Consider the following 22,418-nt stretch of genomic DNA (forward strand, 5'->3'; position numbering starts at 1 on the left):
TCTCTCTCTCTCTCTCTCTCTCTCTCTCTCTCTCTCTCTCTCTCTCAAATGAAACAGGAAAGCTAGGTTTGGGTATCAGACAGACTGAAGCTTGATTATAATTGCCTGTTACTCACCTTGAAACATCATACAAGTTATGTATGTAATTTCTCCAATCTTGAGTTCATTCGTTTAAATATAAAGTGATTTTGGTGACATTTACCTTCTATGACAGATGTGGGAGTTAAACACAATTACAAAAATGCTAATCCTCTCTCTCCAATAATTGTTGCCCTGGCTCTGTATTGATAGTTCCTGCCATGTGTTTAATAATAGCCTACATTCAGTAATTATATCCTGGAGATTGAGAGGACAAACACATCAACCCGTTTTGAGCTGTCTTGTTCTGCTTGTGCTTGCTTTTTGTTTTTATTGTTATGTGTAATTTACCCATAGGACAATTCCATCAAGACATCAAAGTATAGTTTCTTTAACTTCCTGCCCATAAACCTGTTTGAACAGTTCCGGAGACTTGCAAATGCCTATTTCCTCATTTTGCTGTTCCTACAGGTATGACTGCTAAGACATTTATAGTGTGTTCTAATCTGCTTTGGGGTCAGGCTGTATTCTCAGTAACTAGACTAGGAGACACCCTCTTCATTTTGACATGGATAAATGGCTGTCTGGAGTCATTGTCCAGTTCCCTGGAGTAGCAGAAGTCAGGATTAATCAATGTGAGGCAAGCCTTTGTATGGAGACACAAAGATGGAGTCCCATGGGAAGGGAACTCCTTCATTATGGCTGTGTCAAGTTCAGCTTGATCACAGGAAATCACAGATTGTTCACTATAACCCTATTCGTCTTTCTCATCTCAGCCTCTGTGATAGGAAGTTGACACATATCAAGGGGAAAGAATTGTATAGAATATAAGGAAGCCAACACAAGGAAAGGAATCCACATAAGGAGGCCCATATTGAGAGGACAGGACAGATTTTACTTTCCCTTGCATTGAAGGTGTGGGACAATCATGGGTTTCCCATGCCTACTCTCTTTTATGCTTGTTTATGTTTGTTTATGGGTGTTCTGCATACATGTATAAGTATCTGTGCCATATGCATACCTGGTACATAAAAAAGAGGGCATCAGTACCTCTAGAATTGGGGTTATAGATATTTGGTACTAGGACTTGAACCTGGGTCCTCTGAAAGAGTATCCAGTGCTCTTGACCACTGAGCTATATCTCTCTTACCATCCTATCTTCCATTATCTTTCATTATTGGAGAAGAAATGACTCTTTCGATTAGGACTAAGATAGAGACATTAACAGCATGTTAAGTGACAGGTTGGAGCCTTTTCTTCTTCTTTTGGGAAATGCTTACCTGGATTCAGGGATATAAGAAAGTTACCACAGCGAAGAGCTCCTGGGCCGTGGGGTTTATGATTATAAACCTAGAGAGGTGAAAATAACGGAGGCAGGAAACTGGGGGATATATATTCTTCTTTAGGTTTCCTAACCCTATGATCTCTATTTCCTTCTCAAAGTTGATCCCACAGATCTCCTCCCTGGCCTGGTACACAACTGTGATACCCCTGATTGTGGTGCTGTCCATAACTGGAGTGAAAGATGCCGTCGATGATGTGGTGAAGTGGCTTCCTGGGCTTCCCTCACTATACCTAGTAATTGGGCTGTGGGCAAAAAGACTTCCTGGAACTACCTTGTGCCAAGAAGTGCTAAATAGAAAGATGTCTCTCACATTTGTTCCCTTATCTGTCCCAGACACCATATTGTTTCCACAGGTCTAAGATTAGTGGTTTCTGCTTGGCCAGAAACAGGCAATACAGGCCTTTTTCTGCTCCGTCACTTTAGGTCTTTTTCCAGCCTTCCTCCCTCTCTTCTCAGAGACCCAGCTCCTGCCCCTTAGCTTTGTCTGGCTTTGCTGTCATCTTTCTTCACCTGATTCCTTGTATTTCACATCTCTTCCTTCTTCCCCCTGTTCCCTACTCCTTCTCCCTCCTGTTCTTACTCTTTCTTCTCTCCCTCCACATTCCCTTTCTCTCCAGTGTTCTCTGTTTTCCTTTTCCAAATGCCACTTCTGTTTGGCATGCACAGATAGGAGCTCTAGAAAGCCCTGTGGCATGGTCAAAGGCCCACTCATTTCCTTCCATTGGAAAGAGATACTAGCCTGTCACAGCCATTGCTAATTATAAGGGATCACCCTGGATCCAAAACCTACTAGTGGGGTTTGAGAAGCTGTCCTTGTGGTGTCTTCAAAGAGGCCTGATTTTTGTCAAGATAGCATAGGGACTAAAGTTTAAGAGTATGACACTTGGCCGGGCGGTGGTGGCGCACGCCTTTAATCCCAGCACTTGGGAGGCAGAGGCAGGCGGATTTCTGAGTTCTCGGCCAGCCTGGTCTACAGAGTGAGTTCCAGGACAGCCAGGGGTACACAGAGAAACCCTGTCTCGAAAAACCAAAAAAAAAGAGCATGACACTTTCCACAATGCCTTTTTATCTTTGTAAAATCTAGGCTTACTACACATAGTGGTTTAGATTTCAGTCACAACTAAGTTACTCAAACTGAGCTACATAAACTCATTTTAGCTCTGGACTATCTACATACCCTGCTACCATTTCCTTCTAGTGAGAACTCAACTTGCCAACGTAAGGCAACCCAGCTACTTCTGGTTCAGAACTCATCTCTTTAAAATAAATGTTGGGAGAACCCAGAATCATGGAAAACTGAATATTCTGCCTGCCCCATCCAAGTCCTGCCCTTCTCCAGGGGAGATCGAGCTCACCCCCAAGGAGCTGGTTCTTATAAATCCTGTCACTGGGGCATGTGCTGTGTTTGTTCTTGTGCTACTTTAGGGCTTTGAATATTGGCTTCTTTATTCCCCACATCTGCTTCAAATGCTTCTGGGTAATTCCTGCTTCTTTGTGCAGCATGAGGGAATTCCCCAGTGCTGTCTGGCATGTGCCCTGTTCTCTCAGCTTTTGAGTTATTAATTTTTAAGCTCCTAGGCATTCGTCTTTTATATTTAGCCCAAAGATGGGTCTCTTTCTTTTCCCTGAGTTCTTTTTCTGCCTTCCTTCCTAGTTTCCAATGAGCATTAGCCTCTTAGCCTGGTTTTGATGGTAGGAAGGCTTTGGGATATAGAAGAGGGAATCACAAACAAGAACTACATTGGGTAGTACTTTTTAAACATTTAAACTGTACATGCGATTTTCTGTTTGTCTATTTCCTGACTATTTGCTGCGTGATTTTAGAAAAGACACCGAAGTGACCAGCAAGTCAACAACCGCTCTGTTTTGATCCTGGTGAATGGCAGGTATGTTATCTTAGGAAAGCCAGGATAGATAGGATCAGTCCAGGAAGAGGTCACCATTGCTAAACCTTGATGTTGTAGGTACTTTAGGAAGGTAGTTCAGGACAGTGAAAAGGGCTCCATGTTAAACTTAAAAAGAATTTGTTTCTATTTCATTGAGTTCTTTCTTTTTGAGATGTTGGGGATCAAACCCAAGACCTCCATATTGGGATCCAGGAATCACCTCATAAACCACACAAACACCCATCTCAGTCTGACAGGGATAGTTTATTGAACATATACCCCAGGACTGATCAACCAGAGCCATGGTCCAGATTTAGGAACTGAACTATGACCCCAAGTTGAGGTCCTTTTCAAGCCTGAAATCTACAAACGTCTGTGCCAAGTTATTCCACCAATCAGGATTTAAGGATAGGAGATTTCCTTAAGGATATGTCCTTAATGTACACTTATCCTGCTCTCATTGGTTAGAACATTCAACTGTGGCAGGGGACTTGCTTTGTCTAACATTCATGTCTTAACTTGTCTACCAAGATGGGACTTGTCTAACATTCCTGTCCTAACTTGTCTACCAAGATGGGACTTGTCTAACATTCCTGTCTTAACTTGCCAACCAGGATGTCAGTTACTCACATATATGTCTCTTTCTGCCAAATAGGATGTCAGTTTCCAGGGAGGTCTTAAGAACTTAAACTTATCTGACCACTACTCAAAATGAAAGTCTTATTTTAAATAGCTTCTTTTATCTCTTATGTTGGGATTCATCCAGGGGCAGTTTATAAAAACAAATATCATAAAAGCTTAGACACAGGTGCAGGAAGTGCTGTTAGGTGGTTAGTTTGAGTCCAAGCTTATCATGAGTAACTATACAAAACAGTTCTACTGACTTCTATCATGATTGGCTTCCAAGGGCACAAAACATAACAGAATATGTTATCAAATTGGCATAGTTTCCTAGTAACAGCAGAAACATATGAGAAAGTTTGCTTATAATAGCAAGCTAGTCAGGTAACAATTACCTAGGGCCTAATATTTACCTAGGTTTTAACATTCCACCTAGGCCTTAATATTTTACTTAGACCTTAGCACTCATGTATGCTAGGAAAAGGCTCTAAGAACTTGCCTGTAGATGTTTCTAGCATACTATGAAGTGCCCAGACTGAGATGCCTCTGGGCTTCTTTTCTATACAGTGGAAATAATAAGCTCTATCTTAGATGCCTGAGAAAATAAAAATGAAAAAATATATCCAAGCAGTTGATAAATGATAGTATGAAATTAATATGCTGGTGACTATTATCAGAGTGATTGGCCTCAGGACATCGGCCTTTAGAACACAGTGGATTCTGACAAGGCTCACTGGCTGCACTACTACAGCCTTTCATCCAGGCATCAGCACAGTTCACCAGTTCAGGATAGTGTCCTCACTGGCTCCATGGCTGAGCTACATGGTGGTAAGACTGGAACAAGGTAGACATGTTCCTACAGAAGGCAAAATGTGAAAAATATTCTAAGAGGCATGGCAAGTGTTACAGAGTCATGTCTGACAAAAGGGATTATGGAAGAGGTGATGTCTGTACCAGATCTGTATCAGAAGTAGGAAGTGCTGATGAAGTTGGAGGTTCATGAAAGGAACATGAGGAAAGAAACCCACAAGCCTGACAAAGTCACCATGAAGGCCAGCCTTGCAGGGCCCTGATCTCCTGCAGCTCGGATCAGGCCATTCTGTTGTCCAAGCACTTGGACATCTGACCCACATTACTCAGAGAGTATTGCTTCCTCCAGTCTTTTATATGGCTGTCTGGAAGTTCTCAAGACCAAAAAGGTGAATTACTAATTAAGATGGGGAAGGAATAATATTATTTTAAAAAGGCAAAATTGAGTGTATTAGAAGCTTAACAAACTGAAGAATTTCTGACCAAATAAATGTAGTCAAATGAACTCCCTCAGATAACTCAAGTACTTGTATTTGTTGGTTTTTATACACAATTTTTGGAGAAGAACTTTTCGCAGAGAGAATTTAGGAGTTAGCCAGAGGCCCTGGTGTGCATGTGTGCATGTGTATGCAAACATATTTATGTCCTTTAACAGACAGGAAGTGACTTAGGAATTCTGTTGGAAAGTTGAAATACAAAGAGGAGAGAGACAGAGAGGGAGATAAGAGAGAGAGAGAGAGAGAGAGAGAGAGAGAGAGAGAGAGAGAGAGAGAGAGAAAAGAAAAGAGCTGGTATTGTTGAATCTGCTCATACTACCAGACTTCCTTTTATAGGAAGTGAGGATTTAAAGGGTCAAAGGTAACCCAATAAAAGAATCAGATAAAATTAGTAAAGCCCGATGATAAAATACATTTTAGCTATTTAATAAAAGAATGAGTCACATCTATATATGTCCTCTAAGGTATGTTATTAAATAAATAATGAAGAAAGTAAGGTATCTACTGTTCAACTTTATTTTTTTGAGACAGGGTCTCACTGTGTAACCCTACCTGGCCTTGAACTCTCTATGTAGAACAAGCTGACCATACTCACACAAATCCTCCTGCCTCTTCTTCCCAGGTACTGGGATTATAAACCTTTCTGTGTAGTTTTGAAGTATATATAGGGTAGAGGATTCTATGAATTGATACTTTCTAGGAAAGTTTTAAAATATAGTGGCTGCCTTTGAGAAACAAAGCTAAAGGCTAAGGAAAGAGATGTGTCAAAAGAGACAGCTCGCTCTTGACTGCCCAGAGCATGAAGCTCAGACGCACTCTGCCCTCTGCAGCATGTCTTCCTTCATTCCGGCCCTTCCTGTTTCTTTCACTTTGTTTTATTTAGTTGTCAGATAGAGCTCTGGAGAGACTCTGAGAGGAGAGATTGAAGGCCCATTTCTTACAGGGTTGAGGAGAACAAGTGGAGGGATGTGCAAGTAGGAGACATAATCAAGCTGGAAAACGACCGTCCTGTCACGGTGAGCGCCTCTGGCCACAGCCTTTCCCCTCTCTCCTTGAATTAGGATCAGGGAGCCCTATAGCATTTTTGCCTCCACCTCTCTTGGGAACCTTTCTGCTGCCTCTGGAGATCATCAGCTCCTCAGGCAAGCTTTTCTTGTCCGTCTCTCATCATAGCTACAGGTGAAATGGAGCAATTTTGAGAGAAGTGTGTGGTCACAGTGATGGGTCATTGATAAGCATAAACCAAGAGTCTGCAAAGTTCTTAGAGTACTGCGTCCCATCACACTGTCATGTTAGGAGCTGCCTCCTGCTTCCCTCTTCTCTGACTTTTCTGATTGCAGGCAGATGTACTGTTACTCTCTAGCAGTGAGCCCTACGGTCTGACATACATTGAAACAGCAGACCTGGATGGGTAAGTGTTTCTTCCTAATATTACAATAAGAAAATCTAGCCAAATCAGAAGCGAAGTGTGATGCAAGAAACTAATATTGTTCTCACATGGAAGTAGTAGTTTATGTTCCAGAAAACTAAAACTATTTAAGTAAGAAAAGACAGGAAGCCATAGCCATGGCACCCTTCAGTCTAAGTCTGAGCCATGAGTAGCAATAATGAGTGTTTACTGGATACAGAATTGGGAAAATAGACTCCAAATTCTCTATCTATAAACTTGGGTCAGTCTGTCCTTCCTGCTTGCGACACCTATGACTTGTCTTTAATGCTTGAACATTGAAAATATTTTTTAAAAGTTTACTCTGAACTGAATATGCACAGATTTTTTTAACATAGTATTTGTGTTGTATGAAGAGAATGTGTATTGGTTATATTCAAATGCTGGACCATTTTATAAAAGACAGCTAAGCATTGATGAATTTAGGTGTTCATGTGTGGTCCTAGACCCAAGAAGATACTGAAGACACTGAGGGACAGCTATATTCCATGATGTTGACTAGCATGAACGACAGTTATAAGATTGCAAAATTTCAGAATGGGGTTACAAAGTTTCCAGGAGGAATTTAAGCAAAGAAGTAATCATCATCTAAAAAAAAATTTTTTAAATGGACCTTCATTTACTTGTAGAAGCTAAGGTCTTACTTGGGAAGATGGAGGCCATTTCAGAGACTTGTGCTTGAGATGTGCTTGTGGTGGCCATTCTTGGTTGTCAACTTGATCACATCTGGAATAAACCAAAACCTAAGCTTCTGGGTACACCCATGATGGAGAGAGATTTTTTTTTCTTAATTAAATCATTGAAGGTGAGAAGATCCATCTTTAATCTGAGCTGCACCAGTGACAGCCTATACAAAGGACATGGGAGAAGGTCATGCTCACCCTTTGCCTCCTTGTTCTCACTCTCAAGTCACTGGTAGTAGAGCTTACTTCTTCAAGGTTCTGGTACGAAGAGCAGCTGACACATCCAGCCTTGTGGACTGAACAGCCACTGGATTCTTGGACTTTGTGTTTGGAGACAGGCATTGTTGGATTAGCTGGCTCACAGCCTGTAAGCCACTCCATGTTGTAAATACTTGTGTTTTCCAATGGTCTTAAGCATCCTCTGTGAAAGGGTTGTTTGACTCCCACCTCCCAAAGGGGTCACAACCCACAGGTTGAGAACCACTGTTCTAGAGCAAAAGAAGTATAAGCATGACTTTTAAAAAAATTTCAGGACTAGGCTTCCAATTTGCCAACACCTACAGTTACTGAAGACTCCCTGGTAGTATTGGAGCATGTTGAAAGCCCATGGTTAGAAATATTTGAAGGGCTTGCTGCATGGAATAAAGAATTTAGTGACTCTCTGCATAAAACTTTTGAGAATTTTGGGAAAATAAGTAAAATAATCCTGCTGGTTATATCTAGCATCTCTGGGATAAATTGACAACAGAAAAGAATGAACTAAGATAAACTTAATCAACTTTTAGTACCTTAAGACACAGGGGCAAAGGCAAAGAATGAAATGATTGCCTGGTTCCACATGTGCATCACCAGTCTACAGGTCTCCAGCAGCCATAGAGCACAAGTTGCAGAAAATCAGATGGAAGCCCCCATTGTTGGGTTGGCGAAATTCCAACAAAAACTCAAATCCCAGCCTTGGATTGGTAAGTGGGGATCCTGAAAGTTAGGATGGAGATGTGTAGGAGGACCCTACTGAGGCTGGAGACTTTGAACCCTCAGATTCTGAAGTGTTTTTCACGTGAGGAAGTAGTCCCTCCACCATTAGCAGAATCCCAACCACCACCTTCTGAGGAAATTAATCCTTCCTTGTCTGCTAAACAGTCAGTAATCTTCTCTGAAGGAGACTCCAGGCAAGATAATACCACTGTCTCTCAAGGTTCTCCAATGGTCTCTAGACCTATAACCATACTGAAGGCTAAGCAGGCTCCTGGAGGGGTAATAGAAAGTTTAGTCTGTGAGGAGGTACACTGCACCACTTAATGAGTCTACTAACTCATGCAAGTAGAAATCTTGTATGTACAAAAATAGATTTTAAGAGTGAGGGATGCCTTCGGCCCCTGCCTGGTCCCCGGGACTGGAGCAGACACAGAGTCGGTCTGCTCCTGTCCTGTGGAGAAACTGAATCCTGAGTCATCCAGGAGCCACTGCACTCAGAGCAGCTGGTAAGAACTCCATCTCACTCCCTAAGCCCCAGAAATACATCTGGGAGCCAGGGACATCCAGGGCACAGCAGCTACCCAAACCCCGCCCCTCCGGAATTCCACTTCCCTTCGGCCCCTGCCTGGTCCCTTGGACTGGAGCAGACACAGAGTCGGTCTGCTCCTGTCCTGTGGAGAAACTGAATCCTGAGTCATCCAGGAGCCACAGCACTCAGAGCAGCTGGAGCCACTACACTCAGAGCAGCTGAAACTGAATTCTGAGTCATCAGGGACCCACTGCACTCAGAGCAGCTGGAGCCACTGCACTCAGAGCAGCTGAAACTGAATCCTGAGTCATCGAGAACCCACTGCACTCAGAGCAGCCGAGGAGCCACTGCACTCAGAACAGAAGGATTACCAGATCCAAGAGGTGGCCTGAGTCCCAGGAGTTCTTCCACCCGGGAGATTAGGGGCATAAGACCACAGAGACCTCTGGACTCCGAGGAGCTCTGCAATAAGCAAGATAACTGGAAATACAGATTCCAATCTTACACAGAGAGGGCAGGTACCACTAGAGTTACCCAGATGGCGAAAGGCAAGCCCAAGAACATAAGCAACAGAAACCAAAGTTTCTTGGCATCATCAGTGCCCAGTTCTCCCAATATAGCAAGCCCTGAACACCCCTTCACACCTGAAAAGCAGGATTCAGAATTAAAATCACTGCTCATGATGATGATAGAGGATTATAAGAAGGAATTAAGTAACTCCCTTAAAGAAATACAGGAGAGTACAAGTAAACAGATAGAAGCCCTTAAAGAGGAATCACAGAAATCCCTTAAAGAAATGCAAGAAAACACAAAGAAGGAATTAAACAAAAACATTCAGGATCTGAAAATGGAAATAGAAACAATAAAGAAAGTTCAAAGGGAGACAACCATGGAGATAGAAAACCTAAGAAAGAGATCAGGAGTCACAGACGCAAGCATCACCAACCGAATACAAGAGATAGAAGAGAGAATCTCAAATGCAGAAGATACGGTGGAAAATATTGACACAGTTGTCAAAGAAAATGAAAAAAGCAAAAAAAATCCTAACTCAAAACATCCAGGAAATCCAGGACACAATGAGAAGACCAAACCTAAGGATAATAGGTATAGATGAGAATGAAGATTCCCAACTTAAAGGGCCAGTAAATATCTTCAACAAAATCATTGAGGAAAATTTCCCTAACCTAAAGAACAAGATGCCCATAAACATACAAGAAGCCTACAGAACACCAAATAGACTAGACCAGAAAAGAAATACCTCCCGTCACATAATAATCAAAACATCAGATGCACAAAACAAAGAAAAAATACTAAAAGCAGTAAGGGAAAAAGGTCAAGTAACATATAAAGGCAGACCTATAAGAATTACACCAGACTTCTCACCAGAGACTATAAAAGCCAGAAGAGCCTGGACGGACATCATACAGACCCTAAGAGAACACAATTGCCAGCCCAGATTACTATACCCAGCAAAACTCTCAATCAATATAGATGGTGAAACCAAGATATTCCATAACAAAACCAAATTTGCACAATATCTTCCCACAAACCCAGCACTTCAAAGGATAATGGATGGAAAACGCCAACACAAGGAGGGAAACTACAACCTAGAAAAAGCAAGGAAGTAATCTTCCAACAACCCCAAAAGAAGATAACTATACAAACATAACTTTACCTCTAATAACAAAAATAACAGGAAGCCACAATCATTTTTCCTTAATATCTCTTAACATCAATGGTCTCAATTCCCCAATAAAAAGACGCAGACTAGCAGACTGGATACACAAACAAGACCCAGAATTTTGCTGCATACAAGAAACACACCTCAGTGACAAAGACAGACACTACCTCAGAATAAAAGGGTGGAAAACAATTTTCCAAGCCAATGGTCCCAAGAAACAAGCTGGAATAGCCATTCTAATATCAAATAAAATCGACTTCCATCCAAAATTAATCAAAAAAGATAAGGAAGGACACTTCATACTCATCAAAGGAAAAAGCTACCAAGGTGAACTCTCAATTCTGAACATCTGTGCCCCAAATGCAAGGGCACCTACATACATAAAAGAAACTTTACTAAAGCTCAAAACACACATTACACCTCACACAATAATAGTGGAGGATTTCAACACCCCACTCTCAGCAATGGACAGATCATGGAAACAGAAACTAAACGGAGACACTTTGACATTAACAGAAGTTATGAACCGAATGGACTTAACAGACATCTATAGAACATTTCATCCTAAAACAAAAGAATATACCTTTTTCTCAGCACCTCATGGTACCTTCTCCAAAATAGACCATATAATTGGTCACAAAACAAGCCTCTACAGATACAAAAAGATTGAAATAATCCCTTGCCTCTTATCAGATCACCATGGAATAAGACTGGTCTTTAATAATGACAAAACCAATGGAAAACCCATGTGCACATGGAAACTGAACAACTCTCTACTCAATGATGACTTGGTCAAGGAAGAAATAAAGAAAGAAATTAAAGACTTTTTAGAATTCAATGAAAATGAGGACACATCATACCAAAACTTGTGGGACTCCATGAAGGCAGTGCTAAGAGGAAAACTCATAGCTCTAAGTGCCTACAAAAAGAAACTGGAAAGAGCACACACTAACAAGTTGACTGCACAACTAAAAGCCCTAGAACAAAAAGAAGCAAATACACCCAGGAGGAGTAGAAGGCAGGAAATAATCAAACTCAGGGCTGAAATCAACCAAATAGAAACTGAAAGAACAATACAAAATATCAATAAAACCAGGAGTTGGTTCTTTGAGAAAATCAACAAGATAGATAAACCGTTAGCCAGATTAACCAGAGGGCACAGAGAGAGTATCCAAATTAATAAAATCAGAACTGAAAAGGGAGACATAACAACAGAAACGGAAGAAATTAAAAAAATCATCAGATCCTACTACAAAGGCCTATACTCAACAAAACTGGAAAACCTGGATGAAATGGACAATTTCCTAGACAGATACCAGGTACCAAAATTAAACCAGGAGCAGATAAACCATCTAAATAGTCCCATAACCCCTCAGGAAATAGCAGCAGTCATTAAAAGTCTCCCCACTAAAAAAAGCCCAGGACCAGATGGTTTTAGTGCTGAATTCTATCAGACCTTCAAGGAAGACCTAATACCAATTCTCTTCAAACTATTCCACAAAATAGAGACAGAAGGAACACTACCCAATTCGTTCTATGAAGCTACAATTACACTCATTCCCAAACCCCACAAGGACCCAACAAAGAAAGAGAACTTCATACCAATCTCCCTTATGAACATCGATGCAAAAATACTCAATAAAATTCTAGCAAACCGAATCCAAGACCACATCAAAACAATCATCCATCATGATCAAGTAGGTTTTATCCCAGGAATGCAGGGATGGTTCAATATTCGGAAATCCATCAATGTAATCCACTATATAAACAAACTTAAAGAAAAAAACCACATGATCATCTCACTAGATGCTGAGAAAGCATTTGACAAAATTCAACATCCCTTCATGATAAAAGTCTTGGAAAGATCAGGAATTCAAGGCCCCTACCTAAACATAGTAAAAGCAATTTACAGCAAACCAGTAGCCAACATCAAGCTAAATGGAGAGAAACTTGAAGCAATCCCACTAAGATCAGGGACTAGACAAGGCTGCCCACTCTCCCCCTACCTATTCAATATAGTACTGGAAGTCTTAGCCAGAGCAATTAGACAACAAAAAGAAGTCAAAGGGATACAAATAGGAAAGGAAGAAGTCAAAATATCGCTATTTGCAGATGATATGATAGTATACTTAAGTGACCCCCAAACTTCCACCAGAGAACTCCTAAACCTGATAAACAACTTCAGCAAAGTGGCTGGTTATAAAATCAACTCAAACAAATCAGTAGCCTTTCTCTACATGAAAGATAAACAGACTGAAAAAGAAATTAGGGAAATGACACCCTTCACAATAGTTGCAAATAATATGAAATACCTTGGTGTGAATCTAACCAAGCAAGTGAAAGACCTGTATGACAAGAACTTCAAGTCTCTGAAGAAAGAAATTGAAGAAGATCTCAGAAGATGGAAAGATCTCCCATGCTCATGGATTGGCAGGATTAATATAATAAAAATGGCCATCTTGCCAAAAGCAATCTACAGATTCAATGCAATCCCCATTAAAATCCCAACTCAATTCTTCACAGAGTTAGAAAAGGAAATTCTCAAATTCATTTGGAATAACAAAAAACCCAGGATAGCGAAAACTATTCTCAACAATAAAAGAACTTCTGGAGGAATTACCATCCCTGACCTCAAGCTGTACTACAGAGCAATAGTGATAAAAACTACCTGGTATTGGTACAGAGACAGGCAGGAAGATCAATGGAATAGAATTGAAGACCCAGAAATGAACCCACACTCCTATGGTCACTTGATCTTTGACAAAGGAGCTAAAACTGTCCAGTGGAAAAAGGACAGCATTTTCAACAAATGGTGCTGGTTCAACTGGAGGACAACATGAAGAAGAATGAAAATTGATCCATTCTTATCTCCTTGTACAAAGCTCAAGTCTAAGTGGATAAAGGACCTCCACATAAAACCAGATACACTGAAACTAATAGAAGAGAAGGTGGGGAAAAGCCTCGAATACTTGGGCACAGGGGAAAAGTTCCTGAACAGAACTCCAATGGCATATGCTCTAAGATCAAGAATTGACAAATGGGACTTCATAAAATTGCAAAGTTTCTGTAAGGCAAAGGACACTGTCAATAGGACAAAACGACAACCAACAAATTGGGAAAAGATCTTTACCAATCCTTCATCTGATAGAGGGCTAATATCCAATATATACAAAGAACTCAAGAAATTAGACTCCAGGCAACCAAATTACCCTATTAAAAAATGGGGTATAGAGCTTAACAAAGAATTTTCAACGGAAGAAACTCGAATGGCCGAGAAGCATCTAAAGAAATGTTCAGCATCCTTAGTCGTCAGGGAAATGCAAATCAAAACAACCCTGAGATTCCATCTCACACCAGTCAGAATGGCTAAGATTAAAAACTCAGGTGATAGTAGATGCTGGCGAGGGTGTGGAGAAAGAGGAACACTCCTCCATTGTTGGTGGGACTGCAAGATGGTGCAACCACTTTGGAAATCAGTGTGGCGGTTCCTCAGAAAATTGGACATAGCATTACCTGAGGATCCAGCTATACCACTCCTAGGCATATACCCAGAAGATGCTCGAACATATAACAAGGACATATGCTCAACTATGTTCATAGCAGCCTTATTTATAATAGCCAGGAGCTGGAAAGAACCCAGATGTCCTTCAACTGAGGAATGGATTAAAAAAATGTGGTATATTTACACAATGGAGTATTACTCAGCTATTAAAAACAATGAATTTGAGAGGTTCCTAGGTAAATGGATGGAACTAGAAATTATCATACTGAGTGAGGTAAGCCAATCACAAAAGAACACACATGGTATTCACTCACTGATTATTGGATATTAGCCCAGAACCTTAAAATGCCCAAGATGCAACTCACAGGCCACATGAAGTCCATAAAGAATGAAGACCAAGTGGGGGTGATTCGGTCCTTCTTAGAAGGAGCAACAAAATACTCAAGGGAGCAAATATGGAGACAAAGCGAGGGACAAAAACTGAAGGAGGGGCCGTCTGAAGACCTTTCCACCTGAGTATCCATCCCATGTGCAGTCACCAAAGGTAGATGCTGATGTGGAAGTCAGGAAGTGCATGCTGATAAGAGCCTGATATGGATGTCTCCTCAGAGGTCTTCAAGAGTCTGACATATTCAGAGGCAGATGCTCACAACTAGCCATTGAAGTGATCATGGGGTTCTCAATGGAGGAGTTAGAGTGAAGACTGAAGGAACTGAAAGGATTTGTGGCCCCATGAGGAGAGCAACAATACCAACCAACCACAGCTCCCAGGGTCTAAACCACCAGCCTGGGAGCACTTATGGAGGGATCCAGGGCCTTAGCTGAATATATAAGAGTGGAGGGCCCTGCTGGGCACAGGTGGAAGATGAGATCCTTGACCTCATGAAGGCTGGACGCCCCAGGGGGTGGGAGTTTTGAGGGTGGGGAGGTGGGAGTGGGGGGGTAGATAGAGGTTACATCCACAAAGAAGAAGGAGGAGGTGTGAGGGGATTGGGGGTTCCTGGGTGGGTGGGGGATGGGGTAAGGGGACAACATATGAAATGTAAATAAAACATCCAATAAAAAAAAAAAAAAGAGTGAGGGATAATAGTGGGGGGAATAGAAAACTAGATCAGGCTGAGTTTATTGTATGGACCCACAGAATGGATGGAGATTCTAGGTTTAATATGGAAGCTCACACAATTAAACAATGCAGGTCAAAAGTTTGTTTGAATGGTTGGATGAAGCACTTGTCAAAAGATGGTCTACTGAAAAGGAGTGTAGATGCCTGCTGTCCCTTGGCTTAGTGTTAATGAAGGGATTTTAAGGCTCAGAGAGTACAGTGGTACAGTAGGTATCCTGTAAAAGACTAATCCTCCACAGTGGGAAGGCCCAGAAGATAAGCCCTTCACCAATCCTGTAAGACACTGTCTATGTAAAAACCACACCTCTTAACTTAAAGGCAATAAGAGATAGTTTACTTTGGAGCAGTTTTGAGTGACCATGGCTCAGGAACACAGGTTACCCCAAAATCCATGTTTCCATATAGAAGCAGTTTATAATTTTATAATTTTACAAAATATAAGAAGTCATAAATTTAAGGAAACTTCAAATACGTTGGTGGAGCTGGGCATGGTGGTGCACGCCTTTAATATTCCTCAAGAGGCAGAGACAGGCAGATCTCTGAGTTTGAGGCCAACCTAGTCTCTATGTAGTGAGTTCTAGGACATCCAAAGCTATGTAGAAAGACCTTTTCTCAAAAAAAAAAAAAAAGTAAAATCCATTGGTGGGTACCCCATAGAGTCAGGCACAGTGAGATGTAGGAAGCCAGCTAGTCTATAGGCTGAAGATGCTACTGATGACATTTTTAGCTCTTGGATTGGCAGAAACTAGTGTTCTGCTAAGTCAGTAGCTTCTAAGAGGTGTTTACATCTTATCACAGGATATTAGTTCAGATCAGAGTGGGACAAGGATGGCTGTTCAGAGGGCTAAAACTGGCCTAAGATAAAGTAGCTTCAGAACCTACAAATTTACAGTCTCTCTGCAGTACTGAGAGTCCAATTGTTCATCAGTCTCTGCAGACATAGAAACTCATTCCAGGAGTTTTTGTTCACAAGCAGACACAGTTTCCATTCAGGAATTTTCATTCACAACACAAAATGATGAGAGGTAGCAGCACATTCAAAGAATTTTGTCAACCACCATTTCCCCTGTGCCACACCTTAGGGTTGGAGACACTGCTGCTCAGTTGGATAAATTAAATGTAGTGGCTTAATTGGGCCCCAGGGTAGCAGGGGCCATGTGGCATCATTGAATCGCCGAAAGCAAAGTGATAATAGTTACTGAAGTGGACAGGAGAGACAAAGCCCTGTCCACAGTAGCCTGACCTATAATGGGGAGCATAGGCAAAGTTATTCTTATGGTGGCATGACTCAAATGGTCTTACAGTACTGGATCATGTACGGAATCGTGGCGAGTCTAGTCATGAAATAGATAAGAAGCCTACTGCATTTAATCTGTATGAGCAGAAAATTTCTCAAAAACAAAAGTTGCATTGCATCATGGCAAGAAAGAATCTCAGTTGACGCAGCAGTCTTCAGATGTGGATCCAGTGTGCAGACCCAGAACCCCTTGGATAAAGGACAGCCAGGTTTTCCTCATGGAGGACCTTGATGAAATCCTCAAGAGTTATACTGTTAGTTTTTCTTCTCCAGAAGGACCTACACTCTCTTCTAAGGGTAATTGTACACTGAGGGGAACTATCAGACTTTCCAGGATCTGTTGGGTACTGGTTCCTGGAAACCCCATGAAGCACTATGGTTCTGCAGCTCATGGATTTCAGGTGATTAATGGAGTTTTGGCTAAAATTAAACTCCCAGTGGGTCCACTGGGTTCCTGAACTCATTCTGTGTTTATTTCCCAAGTCCCAGAATGAATAATTAGTATATATATACTTAGAAGTTGTCAGAATTCTCACATTGGTTCTATGACCCGTAGGGTGAGGGCTATTATGGTTGGAAAGACTAAGGGGAAGCCATTAGAGTTGCCTATGCCAGGGAAAATAGTAAATCAAAAACAGTATCACATCCCTGGAAGAACTGCAGAAATTAATGCTACCATCAGGAACTTGAAAGATACAGGGGTGGTGAGTCCCACCAAATCTCCCTTTAACTCCCTATCTGGTCAGTGCAAAAGATGGCTGGATTGTGGAGAATGCCAGTTGACCATTGAAAACTCAATCAAGTGGTGAGTGGCATCCATACCATATGTGGTGTCCTTACTCCAGCAACTCCAGCAGGTTAACACATCTCCTGGGACATGACCTGATATGTTGTATGCAGCTATTGATCTACCAAATGCCTTTTTCTTGGTACATTACATGGGGACCACAAGAAGCAATTTGCTTTCAGTTGGCAAGGCCAACAGAATACCTTTACAGTTTTACCTCAAGGCTATATTAACTCTTCGTCCCTGTGTCATAATTTAGTTAGAACGGATCTTGATCATCTGTCTCTTCCACAAAATATCACACTGATTCACTGAATTGACAACATTATGCTGATTGGACCAAGTGAATAGGAGGTAGGAACCACTTTGAACTTGTAACACAAATGCATATCAGAGGATGAAAAACAAACAAACAAACAAACAAAATTCAAGGGCCTTCTACCTTTGAAATTCTTAAGAGTCCAGTAGTGTGGGGCATGCAGAGATAGTCTGTCTAAGGTGAAAGATAAGTTATTGCACCTGGCCCCTCCCACCACCAAGAAAGAGAAACAATGTTTAGTGGGTATATTTTGATTTTGGAGACAGCACGTTCCTCACTTGGTGTGTTATTCCAACACATATACCAGTGACTCTAAAAGCTGCTAACTTTAAATAAAGCCCAGAACAGGAGAAGGCTCTTCAACAGGTGCAGGTTGCTGTACAGGCTGCTTCTACCACTTGGACCATATGATCCAACACATCTGATGTCACTTGAGGTGTCAGTGGCAGATAAGGATGCTGTTTAGAGCCTTTGGCAGGCCTCTATAGGTGAATCAGAGACCTTTGGGATTTTGGAATAAGACTCTACCATCTATCTGCAGAAAAATTATTCTCCCTTTGACAGAGAGCTCCTGGCCTGCTATTGGACCTTAGTAGAAACTAAGCATTGACAATGGGCCACCAAATTACTATTTGACCTGAGTGACCCATCATGAGGTGGGTGTTATCAAACTCACCAAGTCATAAAATAGAACGTGCACAGCAGCAATCTGTTATCAAATGGAAGTAGTTTATATGTGATCCAGTCCAGGCAGGTCGTGAAGGCACAAGCAAGTTACATGAAAGTGTTGCCCAAATGCCTATGGTGTCTACTCCTGCTCCACCGACTTTTGTTCTCAAGCTCATGGGTTATTCCATATGATCAGTTGACAGAGAAAGAGAAGATGAGAGCCTGGCTCACTAACTGTTCTATGTGCTGTGCATGCACCATGCAGAAGTGGACAGCTGCAGCACTACAACCCCTTACTGGGACAACCCTGAAAGATGCCAGCAGAGAGAAATCTTCACACTGGACAGAACTTTAGGCAGTACACATGTTTGTATATTTTCCTTGGATGAAGAAATGGCCAGATGTGCAATTGTTTACTGACTCATGGGCTGTAACAAATGGATTGGCTGGGTAGTCAGAGACTTAGAAAATTGGTAAGAAAGGTATCTGGGGATGAAGTATGTGGATAGATCTCTTTGAAGAGGCAATGGCTGTGAAGATATTGTATCTCATATAGATTCTCATCAAAAGATGACTTCAGTAGAGGAAGGAGCTCAATAACCAGTAGCTAGGATGGTCCATTCTGTGGACAGTCAGCCTCTTTCTCCAGCCATCCCTGTCATTGCCCAGTGGTCCCATGAACAGAGTGGCCATGGTACCAAAGACAGAGGTTATACATGGCTTGACAACATGGAGTTCCACTCAGCAAGGCTGACCTGCCTACAACTGTTGCTGAATGCCAGATCTGCCAAAAGCAGAGACTAACACAAAGCTCCAGATAGGGCACCATTCCCCAGGGTGACCGGCCAGGAACCCAGTGGCAGATTGACTATTGCTGGACCACTTTCTCATGGACAATGCTTTGTCTTTACTTGGATAGATACTTCTAATTCTGGTTATAGATTTGCATTTCTTACATGTAATGCTTCTGCCAAAACCACCATCCATGGACTTACACAGAATGGCTTATCTGCCAGCATGGTATTCCACACGGTATTGCTTCTAACCAAGGAACTCATTTAACACCCAGAGGTGTGTGACTGTGGGCCCATAATCACAGAATTCACTGGCCTTAACATGTTCCTCACCAACATACGCATCTAGTTTGGTAGAAAGATGGAGTAGCCTTTTGAAGACATAAAGTGCCAATTAAGTGCAGCAGCCTGGAAGGCTGGGGCAGGGTTCTCTAAAAGAGGTGTATGTTTTAAATCAGCATCTAGTATATGGTATGATTTCTCCTGTAGCTAGCATTCTTGGAATTAATCAAGGAGTGGAAAAGGGAATGGTCCTACTCAGTATCACCTCTAGTGACCCACTAGGAACATTTTTTTGCTTCCTGTTCCCATTCTGCTGCCCTAGACATTTTGGTTCTGGGCAGGGGGAAGGTAGGGGGCACTACTGCCAGGGGCCACAGCAAACATTCCATTGAGCTGGAAGCTCAGACTTCCCCCTGGCCACTTCTCATGCCCTTAATTCAGCCTAAGAAGTAAGAGTGTTAGGAGGAGTGATTGGTCCTGATTATCAAGAGGAAGCTGGATTGCCTCTGCACATTGGAGATAACTAAGATGATGTCTGGAAGTAACTGACAGGTCCTGTAGGGCATCTCTTGGTGCTGCCATGTCCTTTGATTAAAGTCAATGGGAAACTACAACAGCCCAATCGAGGCAGGATGACAAAGGGCACAGACCTGGAAAGAATGAAGATATGGGTCACACCTCCAGGAAAAGAGCCAAGACCTGCTGAGATCTTGCTGTGGGTGGAGGAAATACATAGTGAATAACAGAGGGAGGAAGGTAGGTATAAACACCAATTTTGGCCACACGACTGTTTGCAAAAAATGAAGACTACAACTGACATGAGTGTTTTGTTATATTTGCTAATAGTGCTTTTGTGCAGATATTTGTGTTTCTTTGTCATATAGGGTAACATCAATGGAGAGAATATCAGTGATTATCATATTTGTGTTGAGGACCTAAAGGAACATCCTTCAAGGGACACTACTCCTATTCTAAAATTGATAATGCATTTCCAGTTGTGTGTGCAATAGTTTTTTGTCATGTGCATGCAATCATGACCTGGTTAAATATATAATGTGTTTGAGGTTGTATGTGGGTAGTTATATCATGTTAGGCATAACTGTGAGCTGGATAATGTTTTCATTTGGAAATTAAGTGTGACATAGGAGATATGACTTCATGTTGATTTGACAAAGGGTAGATGGACTTGTGATGGCTATTCTTGGTTGTAAACTTGACTACATCTGGAATCAACTAAACCCCAAGTGGCTAGGCACACCTGCGAGGGATTTTTCTTGATTAAATTATTTGAAGTGTGACAACCCATTTTTTAAATCAGATCTTTTGAGGTGGGAAGGTAGGCCTTTAAACTGGGCCACACCTTCTGGTGGCCATCTATATGAAAGACATAGAGGAAAGAAGTGCCAGGATTTTGCCACTTGGCCTCACCCTGTTTACTGGCATTAGAGCCTAATCCTCTGAGACTCTGAGATACACTGATGGCTGGCTGAGACATCTACCCTTATGCACTGAACAGTACTGGAATCTTGGACCTTCTGTTAGGAGACAGCCATTGTTGGACTAGCTAGACTGTAGTCTGTAAGTCACTCAATAAATCGACTATACATATTGTGAATATATGCATAGACATATAGTCATTCCATCAGTACTGCTCTCTACAGAGACCTGACTAATACTGTACCCCAAAGCTTTTTGAAATCTATTGTTACTATCTCAGTGCATTCTTATATCCAAAAATGTTTCCTTGTGGCCTTTCCATGAGCCCTGTAAATATTTATGAACTATTTTCTCAGAATTTTAAGTGGCTTCTTACCAGAACCTTCTCTGTGTTCCTGAAGGAAGCAGGTGCCACCTCTGGGTTGCTCTGTGATGTCTCTTTAGCTTCTCTAACATATCTGACCAGCTAGTTATTTTGTGTTGGTTAAAGTAGTAGGGGAACAAGGAGTGAGGGGTTCCTTGCAGTTATCTGACCTCCAAACTGCACATGAGAACAAGCAGTATCTAGTGTGGAGCATTGTACAACTCAGATCCTGAGCCTGTATTCTGCTGACAATGTTTATTTTCTCAAACCTAATGAGGAGGCCTCACAAGCTAGCCCTATGCTACTGTTGGGAATATGTCCCATACATTGATGAACCTATGACCTTTACTCTAGTGAAACCAACCTGAAAGTGAAGCAGGCCATCTCTGCTACCAGTGACATGGAGGATAACCTGGAGCTGCTGTCTGCCTTTAATGGTGAGCTAGAAAATAGGCTGCCCACCCAAGCCGTCACCAGCAGAGGACTAGCTAACGTATGGTGTATCCATACAGGAATTCTGTACATTCCATTATAAACAATATGCAAATCGATAATCAGTGACAAGAGAAAGACATATATAACATAATAGAAATATATAGATTATAAAAGACAACATAATACATGTTTTGGAGAAACATGTTTGCATACATGCATAGGATAAAAAGCTTATAAAGATGTAATTCAAAAGGCTAATAGTGTTTTTTCTGTAAACAGTGAGTAGATTACAGTATTTCTCCAAAGCCTTTAATCCTAGCACTTAGGAGACAGAAGCCATCAATCTCTGAGTTTGGGGTCAGCCTGGTCTACGTAGTGAGTTTCAGGCTAGCAGAGGACAGCCTAGCCTGTCTCAAAAATTTTTTTCTTCATCATTTTAGCATGGTTATAAGTATTTACAAAGGAGATCCAGCAACATGGCTCAGTGAGTAAAAGTGCTTGCCTCCAAGCCTGTGACCTGAGGTTGATTCCTGGGACTCACATGGTGGGAAGAGAGAATCAAGTCCCGTGTGCTGTCCTCTGCTCTCCACACATGCACCATTGCATACATTCCTCATACGTGCAGAGTAAACCAAGCCAATAAAGGTTAAAAATAGTTTCAGAGGATATATTTACTAATCAGGGAAAAATAGTAGGCTCACTTTAGGGTAAGTAATACTTCCATTTCTTCAGCTTCACTGACACTGATTGGCTGAAGCTGATAAATTACTCTGTTGGTTCTCATTGGATGATCCATGGCAATGCAGAATTGTTGGTTGGTTGGTTGGTTGGTTGGTTGGTTGGTTGGTTGGTTGGTT

General features: G+C 41.6%; 1 protein-coding gene across 1 annotated transcript in view; it reads left to right on the forward strand.

Moving 5' to 3' along the window:
- LOC114630801 (phospholipid-transporting ATPase FetA) overlaps nucleotides 1-22,418 on the forward strand; it is a 116,493-nt gene that overhangs the window by 37,355 nt on the left and 56,720 nt on the right. The window contains exons 5-10 of the mRNA XM_028779130.1: nucleotides 436-549; nucleotides 1,522-1,620; nucleotides 3,248-3,309; nucleotides 6,181-6,253; nucleotides 6,578-6,648; nucleotides 21,481-21,563. Coding sequence (XP_028634963.1) covers nucleotides 436-549; nucleotides 1,522-1,620; nucleotides 3,248-3,309; nucleotides 6,181-6,253; nucleotides 6,578-6,648; nucleotides 21,481-21,563 — 502 coding nt within the window. The remainder of the gene's footprint in view (nucleotides 1-435; nucleotides 550-1,521; nucleotides 1,621-3,247; nucleotides 3,310-6,180; nucleotides 6,254-6,577; nucleotides 6,649-21,480; nucleotides 21,564-22,418) is intronic.

This window comes from Grammomys surdaster, unplaced genomic scaffold, assembly GCF_004785775.1.
Source record: "Grammomys surdaster isolate TR1022 unplaced genomic scaffold, NIH_TR_1.0 344, whole genome shotgun sequence".
In the NCBI taxonomy this organism is placed as follows: Eukaryota; Metazoa; Chordata; class Mammalia; order Rodentia; family Muridae; genus Grammomys; species Grammomys surdaster.